Genomic DNA, 19,583 nt, shown 5'->3' on the forward strand with positions numbered 1-19,583 from the left:
TCCCCAGTAGGAGGCGTGCAGGAGGCAGCTGATCGATGTTTCTCTCTCATCGATGTTTCTAACTCTCTATTCCTCTCCCTTCCTCTCTGTAAAAAATCAATAAAATATTTAAAAAAAAAAAAGTTAAAAAAGTCGATCTGAAAAGGCTACATACTGTATTATTCCAACCATTATGATATTCCAAAAAAAAAGCAAAACCATGGAGATAGTAAAAAGATCAGTGATTGCTAGGGGGTACGAATATGAATATTTTAGGACAGTTAACCCATTCTGTATGATACTATAATGGTGGATACATGTCATTAAACATTTGTCAAAACCCATAGAATGTACAACACTAGGAGTGAATCCTATTTTTTTAATTTATATTGTTTTAGAGATAGGGGAAGGGAGAGGGAGAAACATGGGTTGGCTGGCTACACAGGAACCCAGGATAGAGCCTGCAACTAGGTATGTGCCCTCACTGGGAATCGAACCAGCAACCTTTTGGTTCATGGGAGGACATTCAACCAACTGAGCCATGCCAGACAGGGCCAGTGAACCCTATTTTAAACTATGGACTTTGATGTGTCAATGCAGGTTCACTGACAGTAACGAATGAACCATTCAGTGGAGAAAGTTGATAGTGAGGGAAGCTATTTGTGTATAGGGATAGGCATATAGAACTCTCTACCTCCTATTCAATTTTGCTGTGAATTTAATGCTGTTCTAAAAAATAAAATATTTTTCAATTGATCAAAGTATACATTTGAAATGTGCAGTAAACTAATTATGCCTCAATTAAAAAGTGAAAGAAAGACCTAAGAAGAAAAATATGTAAGGTAAACCAATGGTGTCAGCAGTCAGGATAGTGATTACCCTTGAGAAAGAGGGCAGTGACTGAAGAGGACAGGAGGAAGGTTTGTTAGAGGCTGGGAATGCTATTTCTTGATACAGGTGCCAGTTACATGGGCATATTCATTTTATGAAAATTCATTTCGCTATATTCTTAAGATTTATGCATTTTTCATTATGTATATAACACTTCAATAAAAAGTCTAAATTAAAAAGGATACAATATAAAAGTACATTGACATGCTATCTAATTCACACACAAAAATACTCAACCTGTCTAAAATTAGTCATCTCTTCCCCACTCATCATTTTCTAGACACAATCACTTCAACTTAGAACTTCCAAAGTATAAACTCTTATCTACCAAACAAAACTCTACACTCCACTGACAGATGGCATTAGTGGTTGCTTCCACAATTTCACTTTGGACCTAGGAATAAAGGACACCATCTTTCACACAGTTGCCCATATCAGAAATCCTGCTGCCTCCCTTCTCCTTTCCACCTCCTCCATCCCATCTTTCATCCAATCTGTCTCTGCTCTTATACTCAAGTTCTCGAACTCTCCAGTCCTCACTACTCCAGTGCTATGGACTGAAATGTTTATGCCCACCCCCCAAATTCCTATGTTGAATCCTAATGCCAATATGATGGTGTTTGAAGATGGGCCTTTGGGAGGCAGAGTCCTCATGAATGGGATTAGTACCCTTATAAAAGAGGCTGGAGAGAGGTTCCTTATCCCTTCCACCATGTGAGGTTTCAGTGAAAAGACAGCATGGAAGAGGAAGGAGGCTCTCATCAAACACCAAACCTGCTGGTACCATGAACTTGGACTTTTAGCCTCCATAACTGTGAGAAATAAATTTCTGTTGTTTATAAGCCACCCAGTATATTTTGTTATAACAGCCCAAATGGACTAAAATACCCAAGTTTCTGCCTACATTCATTCTCAGCTCTTTTCCCACAGCATTAACTCAGGGTTGCTTTATGTAGGGTCTACTTAGCCCGATAGTCCATGGATAGAAAGAAGTGTTTATCCCTGGCCAGCGTCTCAGTGGTTAGTGACTGTCCATGCATGGGAGGGTCGAGGGTTTGATTCCTGGTCAAAAGCTCATATCTGGGTTGCAGGTTAAATCCCCAAGGGGCTCTCACATCCACCTCCCCCCCCACCCCCACACCCCGGCACCCCTTTCCCTTCCACTCTCTCTAAATATCAATGTACAAAAAAATCCTCGGGTGAGAATTAACAAAGAAAACAAGTGTGTTTAGATCTATCTGGTTTCCTTTGTAATCACAGGCATTTTATTTTATACATTATTCTGAGAAGAGCTTCATCAAATTGCTAAAGGGATCCACGACCCAAAAAGGTTTAAATGCCCTACCTAGTCTGTGCTTCCATGCTGATACCCTCCAATTCTCTTCCACACTGCTGCCAGAGTAAATTTTTTGAAACATAAATATGTCAATCATGCTTAAAATCCTTAACTGGTCCCAAATGTTTCCAAGATAAAATCCAAATTCAATAGCATGACAATCATGTTCATAATTGGCTCCTGCTCATCTCCCCAGTTTCATCTTCCCTCCTTCCCTCCTGCTATACACTGCAGCTAACATACTGAGTTGGATTTGCAACTCTGAACTAAGGTGCTCTCTCACTCCTCTCTGCCTCTGCACAAGCCATTCCCCTGCCTGGAAAGCCCTCTCCTCATCATCTTCACATGGTTAACTCCTGCTCACCTTTTACACCCATCTCCCCAGAGAAACCTCCTGGCCCTCCTCCTCCCTCCCAGTCTCAGTAACATGCCCTGTCAGTGCTCTCACAGTATTCTGTGATGATCTCCCATAGTGCTTCTTTCCTCATGCTATTTTGTCAGTTTATTGGTCTGCCTCCCTTTCTTAGCGAGGAAGTCAGAGAAAGGTATTATCACTCCTAGCAGAGCTCAAGACACGATCGAGTGCTTAACAAATGCTTGCTGAACAAGGGATTGGCTCTGAAAAATAGCCAAACTGATCAAAGGCTGGTCAGAAACATTACCAACTAACTAGGCATCATTGGTCTAAAGATGACCATAAATGCAAACTGTTCAGCTGAGGCAAGATAGTCCTGCATCTGCTATCAATGCTCCTTCATTCAAGGCTGAGAAGTTACCCCTTGCCCGTTTTGCTCAGTGGTTAGAGCATCAGCCTTACAACTGAAGGGTCCTGGGTTTGATTCCAAACGAGGGCACATACTTCAGTTGCAGGCTCAATCCCTGGCCCTAGTCCGGACACGTGCGGGCAGCAACCAATTGATGTGTCTCTCTCACATCGATGTTTCTCTGTCTCTCCCCCTCTCTTCCACTCTCTAAAAATCAACGGGAAAATATCCTCAGGTGAGGATTAACAAAAACAAAAACAAAAAGCTGAAAAGTTAGTCATTAATAAATGTAATTACCATGGTTAGGCACTGTGACAAAGGTTTGACAGTATTAGAGCTCACTAAACCTCAAAGCAACTCTAAGATATTCTTTTTTAAAAATAAAGAGACAGAGGAGGTAAAATGTCCAATGTCAAGCAGAAAGTTATAGTCAGATTTTAAACCAGGACTTTGATGATTCTAAAGCCCATGCCTGCCCATGCCTACCCACTGAGTGCAGATGGTTTTCTGGACATCAGTATGCCTTCGTCCTTGGAGACAGTTTGGAGAGCTTGGGTTTGATAAGGGAGGCCCTTCATTAGCCTCTCAGCAAATGAGAACGGTCTTATTCCCCTGGCAGCACTGCTATTAAGTTCTTTAAGATTTACGCTAACCTCAGAGTGTTTGTCCAAGAATAATTAGTAAGCTAGAAGGTGGGGGTTGAAAAGGGAGAAAAATCAGTCCCAAAGAATGGAGTTGGTTGTGGCAATCCCAATAAAAGAAGGTATATTGAGTCTCCATGGTCTGCTACACAAACACCATGAAACACCATCCTTTACCTGGCTGAGAAGGTGCCTTTGGGCTTAGCAAAAGAAAGAGCCCATAGGGTTCTAATAGATGGAACACCAATTCTGCTGAAAGCTCTGCCATTTCCACTATGGAACTGTACCATAGCTCTCATCCTATGATCTTTTTTAGTTGTTGTTGTTTTTTTAAATATGTTTTTACTGATTGCAGAAAGGAAGGGAGAGGGAGAGAGAGAGATAGAAAGAAACATCAATGATGAGAGATAATCACTGATTGGCTGCCTCCTGTACACCCCCTACTGGGGATCCAGCCCGCACCCCGGGCATGTGCTCTGAACTGTAACCTCCTAGTTCATAGGTCGACACACAACCACTGAGCTAAGCCAAGCCAAAGCAGCCCGGCTATGATCCTATGATCTTTAACACTTCCCTGTAAGACTCCACAGGACTCACACTCTAAACACACCTCAATACATAATGTTTTCTTAAATCTCACTTACTACCTTTTTACATTAACTTCACTAGCTCTTAAGATGTGGCCACCTCTCATATTTTGACTAGAAGCTGGTGACCACAAAGCATTTTCATTCCCAATTACCACCCCACTTCCATCCACATTTCCCTATCCACATCCCCCTCAAACTCCAGTCTTCCCCTTGACCATCCTTTTGTGTCCTTAACCTTTTAACCCACCTCCATATCTGGTGTCTGATACAGATCGGTCCAGTGACTTTTTTGTACCCAACTTTAAACACAAAACCAACATGTTCATTCTTCTTGTTCCTAGCCCCAACCAAAAACACACACAATATAACTACCTAATTTATCTACAACAAAAATTATTCAAGTAAACATAGAGGACTTTCAGCTATGGGATAAGTGTATCTAGTCACTAGACCAGTGATGGCGAACCTTTTGAGCTTGGCGTGTCAGCATTTTGAAAAACCCTAACTTAACTCTGGTGCCGTGTCACATAGAGAAATTTTTTGATATTTGCAACCATAATAAAACAAAGATTTATATTTTTTATATTTATTTTATATATTTAAATGCCATTTAACAAAGAAAAATCAACTAAAAAAATGAGTTCGCGTGTCACCTCTGACACACGTGTCATAGGTTCACCATCACTGCACTAGACAGTTCAAAACAAAGGATAAGAACATGCAGTCTCTAGGAACATACACTTCCACAGAACAGGTTTTACTGTGGCTATCATTTTCTAAATTAATCCATACTGATATTATTAAGATTATAAACCCTAAACACACCATGCAATACTCCACACTTTCACTCAAGATATCTTTATCTTTTAAGTCACAGCAACTGTTCTTTGATTACATCCTGCCCAATATACACTGAAAAGATTTGCCTCACAAATAAAATGCAGTTTGGATGCATCTTGAAAGTACTACAGTACTGGGGGGGTGGGGGGGGGGCAATATGGATAACAGGCAGAGCTAATTAGCAGTGACCTAGTCACAGACATTGGGAATACAGCCCCCCCAATCAACAAAATAATAAAATACAAGTTCCCCTAAGCAAGCATTTTTGTTGATCAACATCCAAGAACACCCCTTTATTTGAGTAGCACAGTTTTGTGTCATGTTAAAAGGAAAAAACAAACTAGATAAAACCGCATAAAGCCATTCACTGGAGATTTTGTATACACTATATGCAAAGTTTCATATGCAGCAGACACACAAAGACTTGAAAAACCTGGTTTTCTGGATTTCAGTGGCATCTGAAAAAGATAACAAATACCATCCATGCCCCCCCAGGACAGAAACCAAGAAATCATAAATCTAGAAACACTGAAATACACCACACCTGAAGCTTATTTTTTATTTCTTGCTGGTAATACACTTCTGGACAATTTAAGAACGAGTGTATTATTCAATTGACTTAGTGTTTCATTCATATGTCAGGAAAAAAAAAATTCTTTCAGAAGATAACTTTGCCAGCACATCTATCCATATAAAGCACCCTAGAAAGGGTTGAAACTTGAAAAGTAATGCCCTGGCCAGGTAGCTCAGTTGGTTAAAGTGTCATCCTGATACTCCAAGGTTGTAGGTTCCATCCTGTCAGGGAACACACAAAAACCAACCAAGGAGCCCTTCCAGGTGGCTCAGTTTGTTGGGAGTGTAGTCCTGTACACCAAAAGATTGCGGGTTCAATTCCAGGTCAGGGCTTACACCTAGGTTGTGGGTTCGATCCCCAGTCGGGGTGCATACTCTATGGGAGGCAACCAATCGATGTTTCTCTCTCTTTCTCTCCCTTTCCCTCCCCCTCTCTTCCTCTCTCTGCTCCTCTCTCTCTCCCTCCCTCTCTCCCTCTTTCTCTCAAATCGATAAATACATATCCTCAGATAAAGATTAAAAAAAAAAACAATGAATGCATAAATAAGTGAAACTGATGTTTCTCTTCCCACTTCTCTCTCTCTCTCTCTCTCTCTCTCTCTCTCTCTCTCTCTCTCTCTCTCTCAAATAAATAAATAAAAAGAAAAATGATGGCCTGAAAAAGGCAGAGACTTTGAATGCATAGACATGATCAGTCAAGTCTTCCACCCAATCTGTAGTCTACAAATTCTTGCTCCCACTCGTTAGGTACCATAAGCTACAGAAACCTCATATGGTGTTCCAGGAATGCTACCAATGCAAGCATTTAAGAGAAAATCAAATGCCTGGCCGAAGAACCTGACTGCAAGAGGAGTATCTGTGATACTTTTGAATGGTCAATTAACTCTTTTAGGAAAGGTGGCTGAGAGTATGATTATCTTACCTAATAAAGAGGGAATATGCTAATTGACTGTCACATCCTCACAAGATGGCAGTGACCACAGCCAATAAAGAGGGAATATGCTAATTGACTGCCCTCAAAGATGGCGGCGCCCACAGCCACAAGATGGCAGCGCCCAGTCTCCTTAGCCCTGCCAGGGCGGCAGGCACACGGCACAGCCTGGCCCACCCACAGGCAGGTCCAGCCAGTCCCCACAACCCCCCAGCTGCCCAGGGCCGGCCCAAGGCGCAGGCAAGCCTCAGATGGCAGCTGCCCAGCCGACACCCAAGGTGCAGACAAGCCTTGGATGTCGGCTGCCCACCCACCCAGGGCCGGCCCGAGGCGCAGGCAAGCCTCGGATGGCGGCTGCCCACCCACCCAGGGCCGGCCAAGGCTTGCACTGCCAGCAGTGGCAGCAGCAGAGGTGTGATGGGGGTGACCCCTTCCCCTGATTGCTGGGTTGCCTCCTGCCCCTGAGGGCTCCTGGACTGTGAGAGGGGGCAGGCCAGGCTGAAGGAACCCTCTCCCCACCCCCCAGTGCATGAATTTTCATGCAACAGGCCTCTAGTTTTATATAAATGCCTTCAGCTTATCAGAGTGTAAGAAGTAGATAAGACATCACCAGCTTTTACTACACATTACTCCACTGCAGCAGAAATAAATGAGAAAAGGCACTCCTCAAAAGGTCCCAGGTACAGTATCACCAACCTCACTGTTTACAATGAGGCTTAAATAGTCTGTCCACAAACTTGAAACACAAAATACTGTGGTGTGGTCTGCCCTCCCCGCCCAAGGCCAGAGTGGTAGCAAGCTGCATCAATGACCTCTCCCAGGACATTCTTTTGCCCTAATACAAAATAGCACCTGCCTATGATTCAGGACATCTGGTACAGCTGAATGAACAGTTGCTGTTAGCTAGTAATGCATCTTCTTCCTATCCGCATTCTTCCTTCCTCTGGTTAGCAGCTGCAGCCACAACCTCAATGTCCATCACTACTTGCAGTTCTGACCCCTGTCACTGTCATTCATCTGTGCCATTCCCTCAGCCTAGTATGTCACAGATTGCTCTGGTTTTGTCCACTGCTGCTGGATATTCCAATACACTCCCTCTTCCTCTTAAATTCTTAGAGGCTTAAATTTTCCAGGAAATCTAATGCACTTATTCCTAATCACATATCAACAGCTGCCATCTGAAATTTACATTTGTGAAAACAAATATCATTCCTCTACAAAAGTACCAGGGGAAAAAGAACATGACTCTCTATTAGTCCAACTTCTCCTTTCATAGACCTCTGAGATTGCCAGTTAAATAGTGTGAAGAAAAGAGCAAAAATGATTGACTCAAAGGGAAACATGAAAGAAATGTTCAAATTATAGACTAATATGTACTGCAATTTTAGTTCCCAAAACTGATCAAAGGAGCACTTCCCCGTAATATGGATTAACAATAGCACTGCTTCCCCAATGTAAATAAAGTATCATGTTAGAGCTGGAAGGAAACAGTTAAATTAGACAAACCCCTTATTTTCAAAATATAAGAAAACAGGAACTAGAGAACTCACAAGAAAATAAGTTTGAATGTCAATTATATCTCAAAAAACTGGGAAGAAAATAATCTTCAATACCCTGGCTGCCTATCTGGTCAACATTCTAGAACAGCACTGTCTAACAAAACATTCTGGAAGAATGAAGTGTTCTATATATGTGTTCCTCAATGGAGTAGTCACTAGTTCTTGAGCTTGTAGCTATGTGACTGAAGAACTGAATCTTTATTTTTAATTTTAATTAGTATGATTTTAAATTGCTACATTTAGCTGGTGGCTACCACGCTGGACAGCACAAGTCTAAAATAGGGTCTTAGATTCTGAACAATAAACACTTCAAATAAAGGTGCTTAACCTCTCTCCCGCACTTAACACATATAGGACAGTTCTTCCTTGTGCCTAAACATCTCATGCAGCAATGTAATCTTGTTATGTAGGGACCCAGCCCAAAGTAGATCAGCCTGTTTCTCAAAGCCCCTAATAGAAATGAGTGACATCAGTGTCATCCACCTAGCTGGGCAGAAGGTCCTCTTTTGCAAACCACTCTGACACAAAGTCCTACAACATCCAACTAGCCTGAATCTAGATGATTTTTTAAGTGTTTCCTTAAAATGATTAAAGTGTTGAGCTGTGACCAGTCGCTTCCTCTATGTGGCTCTGTTGGCTGGAATGTCTTCCCCTACACCAAAAGGTTGCACGTTCAATTCCCAGTCAGGGCACATACCTAGGTTGCAGGTTCCATCCCCAGTTAGGGAGCATATGGGAGGCAAGGTGAATATGAGAGGCAACCAATCCCATGTTTGTTTTTCTTCCCCCCTCCCTCCATCTCTATCTAAAACCAATGGAAACATAGTCTCGGGTGAGGATTTTTTAAAAAGAAAAAAGAATTTTTAACCTCAATTTTAATTATGATTATTACAGGATTTCAAAACTTTGCATCACTTTGCACAGATATAACCTCCTTATAACCTAATAAAAAATTCAAATTATATTAATTCTCACTCTATTCTCAGTAAATAACATTTAATACATTAGGGTTTTTTTTTTTAATGGACTTCACACATTTCAAAAAATTCTTAACCCTCTAATTTTCCAGCTAGAAAAAAGTTAATTTGTGAAAACCAATGATAACTTTAATACTATTAAGGATTATTTTTAAAAATTTTAGTCAAAACTTTTCTGTACGGCTTAAAGTATTGGGTTCTCCTCTTTTTTTGGAGGAAAAGGTGAATGGGGAGGAAAAAAGGATAATACCAGAGGAGCCAAGTATCCTATATATGTTAAGTGGATGTAACTCTAAAAAGCTACTACCTCAAAACCATGTAGATAAAGACCATGTTTTCTTTTTTAAAAAAATTATCTCCCTGTGTTCCATCACATAAAAGGGGCAAATTTCCTATTTTCTGGACACCCCAAATGTAATCAAGAAAACGGAGCAAGTAGATAAACACTAACAGTGACTAGTTCATTTAAATCATGTTGTATCTTCAGGTGCACACAAAACTCAAAGATGAAAAGAAAAACTGCACAAACAAGCTGCTTTGTTTTTAAGAGAATGCTTAAGGGGGTTTTATAATCAAGGGATAATTAGTGACATCATTGGAATGAACATTCCGATTAACTAGTGATTCATGCTGTATCTCACAAACTTGAAAGCCCAGGTTAAGCTGGTTGAAGTGTGGCAACATGTTCCAATTAGGAGACAGACTGAAGATTCAAACTGAGTGTGAGGGCCACACACGGCTTAGGAGCCAAGCACACTAGCCAGATGACTCACAAGGTGACAGAAACAGAGATCAATATTAATTCCCAAAGACTAGGCTCAGAAGAAAAAGAAAATAGGTATATAGATATGTATGTAAATTCTATTTAAAGTAACTCAATTATCTTGTGATTATCAAAAGTAAAATGGAATATACAGATTATGTTATATGTTCAATCAACTTTCTACTAGGAATCATTTCAGGAATAGAATTTATTTTTGTGAGAAAACTACTGATCTCTACATAACCCTATCTTTATTTAAAATACATCTATTACCTGGAAACAGACTCATAGATAAAAGAACAGGCAGGCAGCTCTTGGTGAGGTTGGGGAGTAGGACTGAGCGAAAAAGCCTGTTTGTCTCCTGCGGGCTGAAGGGTCCCAGGTTCGATTCCAGTCAAGGGCACATGCCCAGGTTGCTGGCTCAGTCCCAGCGGGGGGGTGCAGGAAGCAGCTGGTCAGTGGTTCTCTCTCATCATTGGTATTTCTGTCTCTCTCTCCCTTCCTCTATGAAATCAATAAAAATATTTTTAAAAAATAAATAAAAGAACTCAGACAAGTGTCGTGAAGGGGGGGGGGCAGTGGTAGAGGTGGAAGAGGGCAAAGAGTGGATAAGTGGTGATGGGAAAAAATGAAATAAAATTAAAAAAAAGCAGTGCTCTATTCTATAAATAAATAAATAAAATATAGCAATTAAAATATATCAATTATCTAGCAGATATAGTAAGTACAATGCTTCAACAGAATAGATCACAAAGATGAAATATCAATAAAATCTATTTTCCCAAAAATTAAATATTGGCCGAATTTTTATGAAATGATTCATTAGAAAGGCTTCTTTTCTTTTTTTTATCAAAACAATTAACAGTTTACCCAATAAATCCCATATTTAAATACTCCATTACTCTCTAATACCAGACTGAACATTTGTCTAAAAACTTATTTACAGAAGAAATACTACTTCCCAAAGTTTTCATAAAATTACATTGCAATAGATTGTCTCCAAATGAAAAGCAAAGTCTTAATAGTAATTGAATTTTTATACTTAACAAGTAGAATGAGAAAAAAATCCATCTTTCCTCAACCTACCTAAACATCCTTTCTATTATCCTATAATACACTCAGTATATTCTTTTTTTTTTTTTTAATATATTTTATTGATTTTTTACAGAGAGGAAGGGAGAGAGATAGAGAGTTAGAAACATCAATGAGAGAGAAACATCGATCAGCTGCCTCCTGCACATCTCCCACTGGGGATGTGCCCGCAACTCAGGTACATGCCCTTGACCGGAATCGAACCTGGGACCTTTCAGTCCGCAAGCCGACGCTCTATCCACTGAGCCAAACCGGTTTTGGCAACTCAGTATATTCTTGTCTTAATCTTCTTCCTGTCTTTTTTACAATATTCTAGACCTGCTCTATCGACAACTTTTGAAAGTATCTGTGAAAAATCCAAGTGCCTCAGTACGTTTTAAACATCTAAACAATTTAAAATGTAGCTTCAACTAATACCACTTATATCTGTATAGTTTAAAAGTGCTTTTCTATATATGTATATTTCAACTAAAGAAAAAGTACTAATTGATTATGTCATTCCATACTTGACAATTATAAATTATGTATTTTGCATAATTAGTTGATTACCTAAAATAAGTAAGAAAATGTTCATATTTCACTAAAAGTTTTAAGTCTCTGGGGGAGGGGAGGTTATGGTCTTTAACCCTAAAAACATTGTATTATTATGCAAACAACCTCCAAGTTTTACAAACAGGTACATTTTCAACAAGATGGCGAAGTTTTCCAACAGAAAGATGGCCTATCTATAAAATGGTTCAAAAATTACCTGCATACAATTACACAATATAAACCAAGAGGGAGAGAACTAGAAACTTCATGTGTTCTAAACACTAACACATTTGCATCATATGGCCCTCTTGGCATTCTCCTTTCTAATTATGTTCCCACAGAAAGACCCCAAAGCTCTATTTAACCAAGCCCCACTAATTGGTGTCATGACTAGAAAATGCTGGACAGTAAGTCCTGCAGCCTAAGTCACTGGAGAGAAAAGCAATCCTAAAGGAAATGCCTTTAGTCTGTTGGTGCCAGAACATTCTGCAGAGAGGCTCCTCTGTGAAGCACTGGGTGTGGGCTCTGGCTAGCTGACTTTATAGATCTACAGCTCCCAGAGTGCGATGCTGACTGAAGGTTTTAGACACATCTTCATTTTCGTGAAAGGAAAAGGCAAGAGATACCTCTTGAATGGCTTTCACATCTATTTCTCTCCATTCTCCTTGGCCACTATACCAGTACAGGCCACCATCATCACTGCCCTGTATTACTCCTCCTGATAAGTCTTTTGTTAACCTGGTAACACCCCACGAATTTACATAATACATCATATTCATACAGACTCATAATCATAAACCACAGCCACACACCCAGGCCACTCTTGAGATGATCCAATAGTTTTTCACATTAAAGGAAATCATATTACTACCCGCTCAGTGTTCTGCAATAACTCCTCAGGATAAAAGCATCAGGATAAAAGTCCAAAGTCCTAAGCATCACCTTTGGAGCCCTGAATTATCAACTGCTCTCACCATCTAAGTTTCATTTTCAGGTGATCCCTAACAATCGACCCCAATGAACTTTGAGGTCCTCAAATGTGTAGTGTGTCTCACACATCCAGGCCTTCACCAATGCTTCCAACACTCTTCTCCCTATTTCCATTCTCTCCTACAGGACTAGGCTGGTGTCACCTCCTCCAGGATACCTTCCTCTACCTCCCACATTGATTTGTAACTGTCACTTTACTTTTCTACTCTGGGAGCTCCCTGATCCCAGCGAATGGGGCCAGTGCCCCTTTGTCCACCATTATATCAAAGGCACTCAAAAATTTTGACAATCGGGGTAAAAGGAGACATATGTAAAACTTTAGACAATAAAAAAGAAAAAAATTAATATATTGTAAGTTTAGTGAACATAATACGAATGTCATCCATGCAATAAAGAAAACATGTTCAAAGTCAGTTAAGATATGATGGAAACTAGGCAGTAATTTCATTATACTTTGGTATAAAATGCAAACTACACAGGTGCCTACAAACACCTTTAGAAAAGGTTAAAACATTACATATTAAAAGGAACACTTTTCATCATAAAAACTGTTAGTTTTGTGGTCACTACTCCTGTTAGGCAAATTGCAGTTCAACATTTCAGGCTGAAATATCAAGAAAAAAGTCCTGATTGCTTATATAGGCCAAGTATGGCATCAGTCTATCCCACTTTGCTACTACCAAACTCTTGGCATTACACAGAATTCTGCTGTCCAAAGGGAGAAAAGGGAAAAACGGCTACTCCAATTCCTTAATTTTTAAGTCTTGATATAAGTCTTTCAATAAGGGTTCCACTCATGACAATGGTCCCAAGGACATAAACATGTTGCCAGGAAATAGAACTTTGATATATTCTGGGCATTCACTGCCATTGGCAACTACTTTCTTTGAGCCACATGTCTTATAATGAGTTACAATCTGAGGCTTGTGACACCAGAGTTTTCCAGGACTGCAGACTGATGTCATAAACATGATGGTACTAAGCACTCCAAAGAGTTCACCAGCTCAACCCTGAACTCCCGGTAGGCAAGGGGCAAGTTATCCACCCTCTTCGCTTTAAGCCTCCTTCCTCATCTACATAGATGAGATTTCCTAAGGTCCTTGCAGGAGTTAGACTGTCCGAGATAGCACTTGGCAAATAACCCAATTATTATTTTCAAATCAAAACGAAGGGAAGACTATAAAGCCTAAAATACTTTCACAACTTCAGAACCTTTGGTAATGTCACAACTTCTTATTAATGTCCTCCCCACCGGGAAATTCTTGATAAAAGGCAGAAAGATGAGAAAACAAGACTCTATTTCTTCGTCATAACCCTTGGATTTGACACATTTCACAGAAATGTACATTAAGACACAGTTCGTAATCTTTGTCTGCACTCCCCAAATCATTGCCTTAGTTTCTACCTTAACCATTCCTAGGTTCGGAAAGTTAGGAAAGATAAAATACATCTTCCCAAGATGTCCTCCCCAGAAATAATCATTTCCTTACTGCCTCTATGCACCTCCAAATATACCGGGTCCTTGGAAAATAAAATAAAAATAAAAAAGGTCTCAATCACAAAAGTTGGCCTTTGAAGTCTACCGTTTCCTTACAACAGAAGCAGAGCCATCAGGTCCTACCCAGGCACCTGTTAGGTGAGAAACGTGGCAAGCCGTCCAGCTCAGGTCCTCCAATTTAAACTGTGGGTGGGAAAGTTCATTTCCCACCGCACATTTTTCAACTCTAAAACAGAATGGCCAAGTAATAACATAGGCTGGCCAATGTGACTATTTTCATTGTGTTTTGTTGTTGTTTTTTAATGGGGATTGTAGGAAATTGGAGCCAATAGACCCTCAAGTTCCCCAAGCCAGGCTGACTTGAGTTTGGTTTTGGTGGGTTTTTTTGACAAGGAAATTTTACAGATTTTCCGAAATGTGTTTTAAATAAAGGTGAGGCCTCAGCTATCTTACAACTTTACCTCCGCCTGGACTCTGCTCTCGATTTTTAAAAAAGGGTGACGTGTGAACAGCTTCCTAAAAGTCAATGAGGCACCGGGATTATAATTTAGGAAGTGATGATGCAAGTCTCCGGGGGACAGGGAGGAGGGGAGGTGAAAAAGTCAGAGGAAATACCCTCCTGGCGCCTGGGCACAAACTCAGACCAAGGAGGGGGAAGAGAGGGGAACAAGGGCCGGCCTCCACATGCCCAGAAAAGGGGGGGGCCCAGCCGCCCCCCCACCCCTGCCCGCTGCCCTGCCCCCCGCCCCCGTGGCCCGGGCCTCCCGGGCGGCCCTGGCCTCTGGCAGGAGAATCACGGAGGGTGGCGGCGCACTCCGGGCCGGGTCTGCGCTGCCCACCCCCACACCCCACCCGGCACCCCTCCCCGGACTCGGCCCCTGCCTCCTCCCCGTAGGCCCGGCTGGAGCCCAGCCCCCAGGGCTCGGGCCTCCCCGGCCTAGGCCTGCCCGGGAAGGCCCCCGCGCCCGCGTCCCCGGCCCCCGCCCCCGCCCCCGCCCGGCCCGGCACTTACCCCCAGAAGCCGCAGGGACAGCGGGGCGGCAGGCTGGGCGCTTTGCTGCGCTCGCTCCCGGCGTCTCCCATGGTGCTCGGCGGCGGAGGCGGCGGAGCTCGGCGGCGGCAGCGGTGGCGGCGGCTGGGCCTGGGCCCCGCTCGAAGGAGGCGGCGGCGGCGACTGTGGGGGTCTCGGGGCGGGGGGAGGGGGAGGGAGCGGGCGCGCGGGCGGGCGCGAGTCCGGGGCTCCGAGCCGGGATTCCAGGCCGGTCAGCTGGAGGCGGGCCGCACCACTGGGCCTGCGGAGACGGGGGGTGGGGGGGCCCGGGGCGGCGCGGAGCGGAGTGGGAGGGGAGTTGAGGAGGAGGGGCGTGCGGGTGAACCGAGGCCCGCGGGGAGAGGGGCAGGAGCGAGGACCCGGCGCCCTCGGCGGCTCCCACCGCCGCTCCCAGCCACAGCGATGTCCCGTGTGGCCGCGCTGGGAAGGACCTGAGGCCCCCGCCGGCTCCGGCGTAGCTGCGGCCGCAGTGAAGCTCCAGGTCCCGCTCGCTCTCCCCTCCCCCGGAGGCTGCGCTGACCGGACAATGGCCGCTCCTCCCCCTCCCTCCGTCATACACCCCTCCCAAGAAGTCACAATGGTCTCGCCCGGGAGAGCCGCGGCCAAAGCCCAGCAGCTGATCAGCTGGGATCCGGGCGTTCCACTTTGTTCAGCTCCTCAAAGGAAGCGAATGGGGCTGGGAGCAAACCTAAAACGGCAGGCTCTCGCTCGGCGACGGGCCTGAGGCTTTCTTATTCCTGGGACTTTTAAAATCTGAGGCAACCTTACCTTCCCCCATCCCTACGTCTGAAGAAGGGGAGCCGACTTCTGATTACGGGGGGCGCGTTGCCCCCCACACACGTGAATGGTATGCCCCAAGCGGGAGGGAGGGGAGCAGCTTAGTTGTTTAGGGTAAGTTGGGCCAGTCCCAGAGCAGCGGCCGAGCGCTGCGCATGCGCTCAGAGACCCCCGTAACTGGGTGCAGGGAGGGGCCGGGAGGAAGCGCTTCCAAACCCGGAAGTGGGTCTGGGTCTTCCCGGAGAGTTGGGTGGAGGTCAGGGTCCATGCCCGCTCTCTCCCTCTCGGTACCCCCCAGCCTCAGAGACACAAGTCCGTTCTCTAAGCCTAGACTAGGAGAACCTATTTCCCTCTTAGAGCGGACATGTCTGGATTTTGCAGGGGAGCTCTGACCTCGTCAGTGATGGAAATGGATGAGTGACCAAAGAAGTTTGAGCCACTAAGAAATGAGTCCTTTGGCTCCCCGTGTCTTGTGTTCGGAAACTCATGCTGAGCTCCAGCCAAACGTAACCTGAAGGCGATTGTTGGTGACTAATTTCAACAGGGAGGAATCTTGCACCAGACCGCCTGGAGAGCACCCACAGCCGAGGTCCTTATGGGTGAACTTCTAAGTCCCTGATACTTCCAGGAAGGAAGGTTTTCTGGGGTTTTTTAGAAATAGCTGCTGTGTACCCCGACCCTTGTGGGGACACCAGATCGATTTTATTACCAAATGTTCTTTAATTTCTGTAGATACTGTTCCCGTTAGTGCTCTGCGGACTTATTAACGTTGATGTGGCTTCTTCTGGCATCTAAAGAGCACGGATCACATTTAGCTTAGCCTCTCCCTAAAGATGCTATTGATGATGAAGACAAATGATGGTGAAAAGTCAAACCATTTAATGCTGAATCACCCCCAAATGTGAGTGCTGGTTTATTTGGGATAAACATTTAGTTTCGACTTTGTGGATCTTCACAAACCTTCAGTAACTATTTCTGTCAAAAGTCCATAGAATGAATGAAGCCATACAGCACACCTAGCTCTCACTGGACTCATACTGCCCTTAAATCTTCACTTAAACTGACATAAAATTGCCACATTTGTGGAAGACTTACAGCCGATAAGTTTAACGAACAGAGATTAAGTAGACTATTGACATCTTAATTTTCTTTTCTATATTGAAAAGGAAACCCTAAATCCAAAAGGATATTTTAATATAAAATGTGATTGTCATCTTACAAACTGCTTGCCTACCTGTTCGCCATTTATTCAATTTAACAAGCATTTGTGGAGTACCCAGTATTTCTTTCCTAAGGCCTTGTCCCTCCTAATTCCCTCTGCCCCAACTGCCCTTCCTCTTTCTTGCCCAGCACACTCCTACTTTAGCCACACGTTACTTATCCAATGTCTTCCATACCCTGACAAGACAGAATTGGTCCCTCCTTCCTCTGCCCACATAATCTCATTATAGCACCTGGAAATTTAAGTTTGTCTCCTCACAAAACCCAGCTCCAAAAGGACTGGTTCATAGAAATAGCTATGTACGCCGAAACCGGTTTGGCTCAGTGGATTGAGCGTCGGCCTACGGACTGAAAGGTCCCGGGTTCGATTCTGGTCAAGGGCATGTACCTGGGTTGCGGGCACATCCCCAGTAGGAGGTGTGCAGGAGGAGGCTGATCGATGTTTCTAACTCTCTATCTCTCTCCCTTCCTCTCTGTAAAAAATCAATAAAATATATTTAAAAAAAAAAAAGAAATAGCTATGTACCCTCAACCCAGTGGGGATACAAGAGGCTCAGAGGGTATTACCTGTGTTAGTTTTATTACCAAATGTTATTATTTTATTTCTGTATATACCATCTATTTGTTCATTCTCTGTGGACTTGTGGGGTCCACAAATCTCTGTCAGATTGAAGCAAACTCAATCCATGAAGGACTGGAACAAGGATCTAAAACATTAACAGGAAGCAGAGGACAACCAAGATGATGGTGTAGGTAAACACTGCCTCCCACAACCACATCAAAATTACAACTAAAATACAGAACAACCATCCAGAACCACCTGAAATGTAGCTGAATGGAAGTCCTACAACTAGAAAAGTAAAGAAGAAACTATACCTAGACTGGTAGGAGGGGCAGAGATGCAGAGCAGGCTGGTCTGACACCCACATGGGCCTTTTTTTTTTTTTTTTTTTTTTAAATCGGGAGGGATATCTCTGCTGCAGAGGCCTCCTGTGAGAAGAAAGGAGTCCCAGGCTCACACCAGACCTTCAGCCCAGGGTTCCAGAGCTGGGAAGAGAAGTCCCCTATAACTTCGGGCTGTAAAAAACAGCAGGGGTTATGCCTAAATGACACAGAGGCTGCTGCTGTCCCACACAGTTCCTCTTAAAGGGGTGGTGCACGAACTTCCATAGTCCCATTTCCTCTGCAATGGCTGGGGGGAATCCAAGGACATATGGTGAGAAACTGGATTGTCTGGCATCCAGGTAGGAGCTTGAGGGCAGCTTTCTCCCAGAAGGAGGTGCTCCCAGGGTTTATTGTTCCTTGCTGGGACTTCCCCCATCACAGAGCTGACTGAGTTTCCATCAGCCTGGCCCACACTGTTTGCTCTGCCCTGGTGATTCCCTGAGACCCCACCCCATCCAATTCGCAGTCCCACTGAAGCTGTTTGCTGTGGCTTTTCTATATGAATGACCTGCCTGGCTCAAGCGTCAGACTTTGTTAAAATCCCTCAAACAAGCAGCACCTGGTGTCAGCATGCCCCAGGCTTATCAATAAAAGGCCCAAGACCTGGCACTAGCACCAGCCTGCCTTGCTTCACAGCTGGGCCTTACCTGGGCACTTGCAAGCCCAATACAAGTAGCAGCCATCTGCAGATCTCTCTGTAGCTCCTGCCAGGGGGTCCCAGGCAGTGGCTGAATTTGCACCCCACAGGAGACCCCAGAGCCAGTGCACCCAGTGGACAGCTTCAGTTCATACCAAATTATAACTCTACACATCCACAAGTGACACATTCAAGGGAAAGACTCAGTGAGCACCAAAGCCCCACTGAAACAAGTCCTGCTCCATAGCGGTGTCTCCTGCACAGCAACTCTTCTGTAGTCATACCTGGTCCTCACAGCCAATTGGCCTGCAGGTCAACTCCTACTGACGCCAACAGCAATCAAGGCTCAACTACAAGACTTTTCACACGGCCCACATAGAGCCCCAATTCAGGTGACTGGGGAGGCTGAGCCACTGGGCCCTACAGGACACCTATTACACAAGGCTACTCTATCAATTCCTAATACATAGAAATAAACACAGGGAAGCAACCAAAATGCAGAGACAAAGAAATATGTCACAAATGAAAGAAATGGAAGCAAGAAAACTACTGGATACAGTGTTCAAAACAATGGTTAAGAGGTTACTCAAGGATCTTAATGAGAGCTTCAAGGGACTTAATGAAATTTTCAAGAATTTTAGAATTTCAAATACATGAAAAAGGACCAGTAAGAAATTAAGCATACACTAACTGAAATAAAGAATAACTTAAAGGGATTCAACAGTAGAGTAGAGGATTCCCAGAATCAAATCAGTGATTTGGAATATGAGTAAGCAAAAAACACCCAATCAGAAGAGCAAAAAGAAAAATGAATCCAAAAATATGAAGATAGTGTTAGGCGCCTCTGGGACAATTTCAAACATACCAACATTCACATTATGGGAGTGCCAGAAGGAGAAGAGAGAGACCAAGATATTGAAAACCTATTTGAGGAAATAATGACAGAGCCTGGCCGGCATGGCTCAGTGGTTGAGTGTTGATCTATGAACCAAGAGGT

The 19,583-nt window shown here is 43.6% G+C and overlaps 1 protein-coding gene and 1 long non-coding RNA gene across 3 annotated transcripts in view; one reads left to right on the plus strand and one right to left on the minus strand.

The window, feature by feature from the left end:
- Positions 1-15,203, minus strand: part of ZFAND3 (zinc finger AN1-type containing 3) — a 352,681-nt gene extending 337,478 nt beyond the window's left edge. Inside the window, exon 1 of one of the 2 annotated variants that reach the window (XM_059701802.1) lies at positions 14,968-15,203. In XM_059701802.1, coding sequence (XP_059557785.1) covers positions 14,968-15,038 — 71 coding nt within the window. In that variant the 5' untranslated portion in view covers positions 15,039-15,203. The remainder of the gene's footprint in view (positions 1-14,967) is intronic. The other variant, XM_059701801.1, reaches the window with a different exon arrangement.
- Positions 15,204-15,251: 48 nt separating this feature from the next.
- Positions 15,252-17,005, plus strand: LOC132237378 (uncharacterized). The gene is made up of 2 exons (XR_009453520.1): positions 15,252-15,853; positions 16,165-17,005. It is a non-coding gene; the product is annotated as an uncharacterized LOC132237378 (long non-coding RNA).
- Positions 17,006-19,583: the final 2,578 nt, after the last annotated feature.

The sequence above is a fragment of the Myotis daubentonii genome, chromosome 6 (genome assembly GCF_963259705.1).
Source record: "Myotis daubentonii chromosome 6, mMyoDau2.1, whole genome shotgun sequence".
Lineage (NCBI taxonomy): Eukaryota > Metazoa > Chordata > Mammalia > Chiroptera > Vespertilionidae > Myotis > Myotis daubentonii.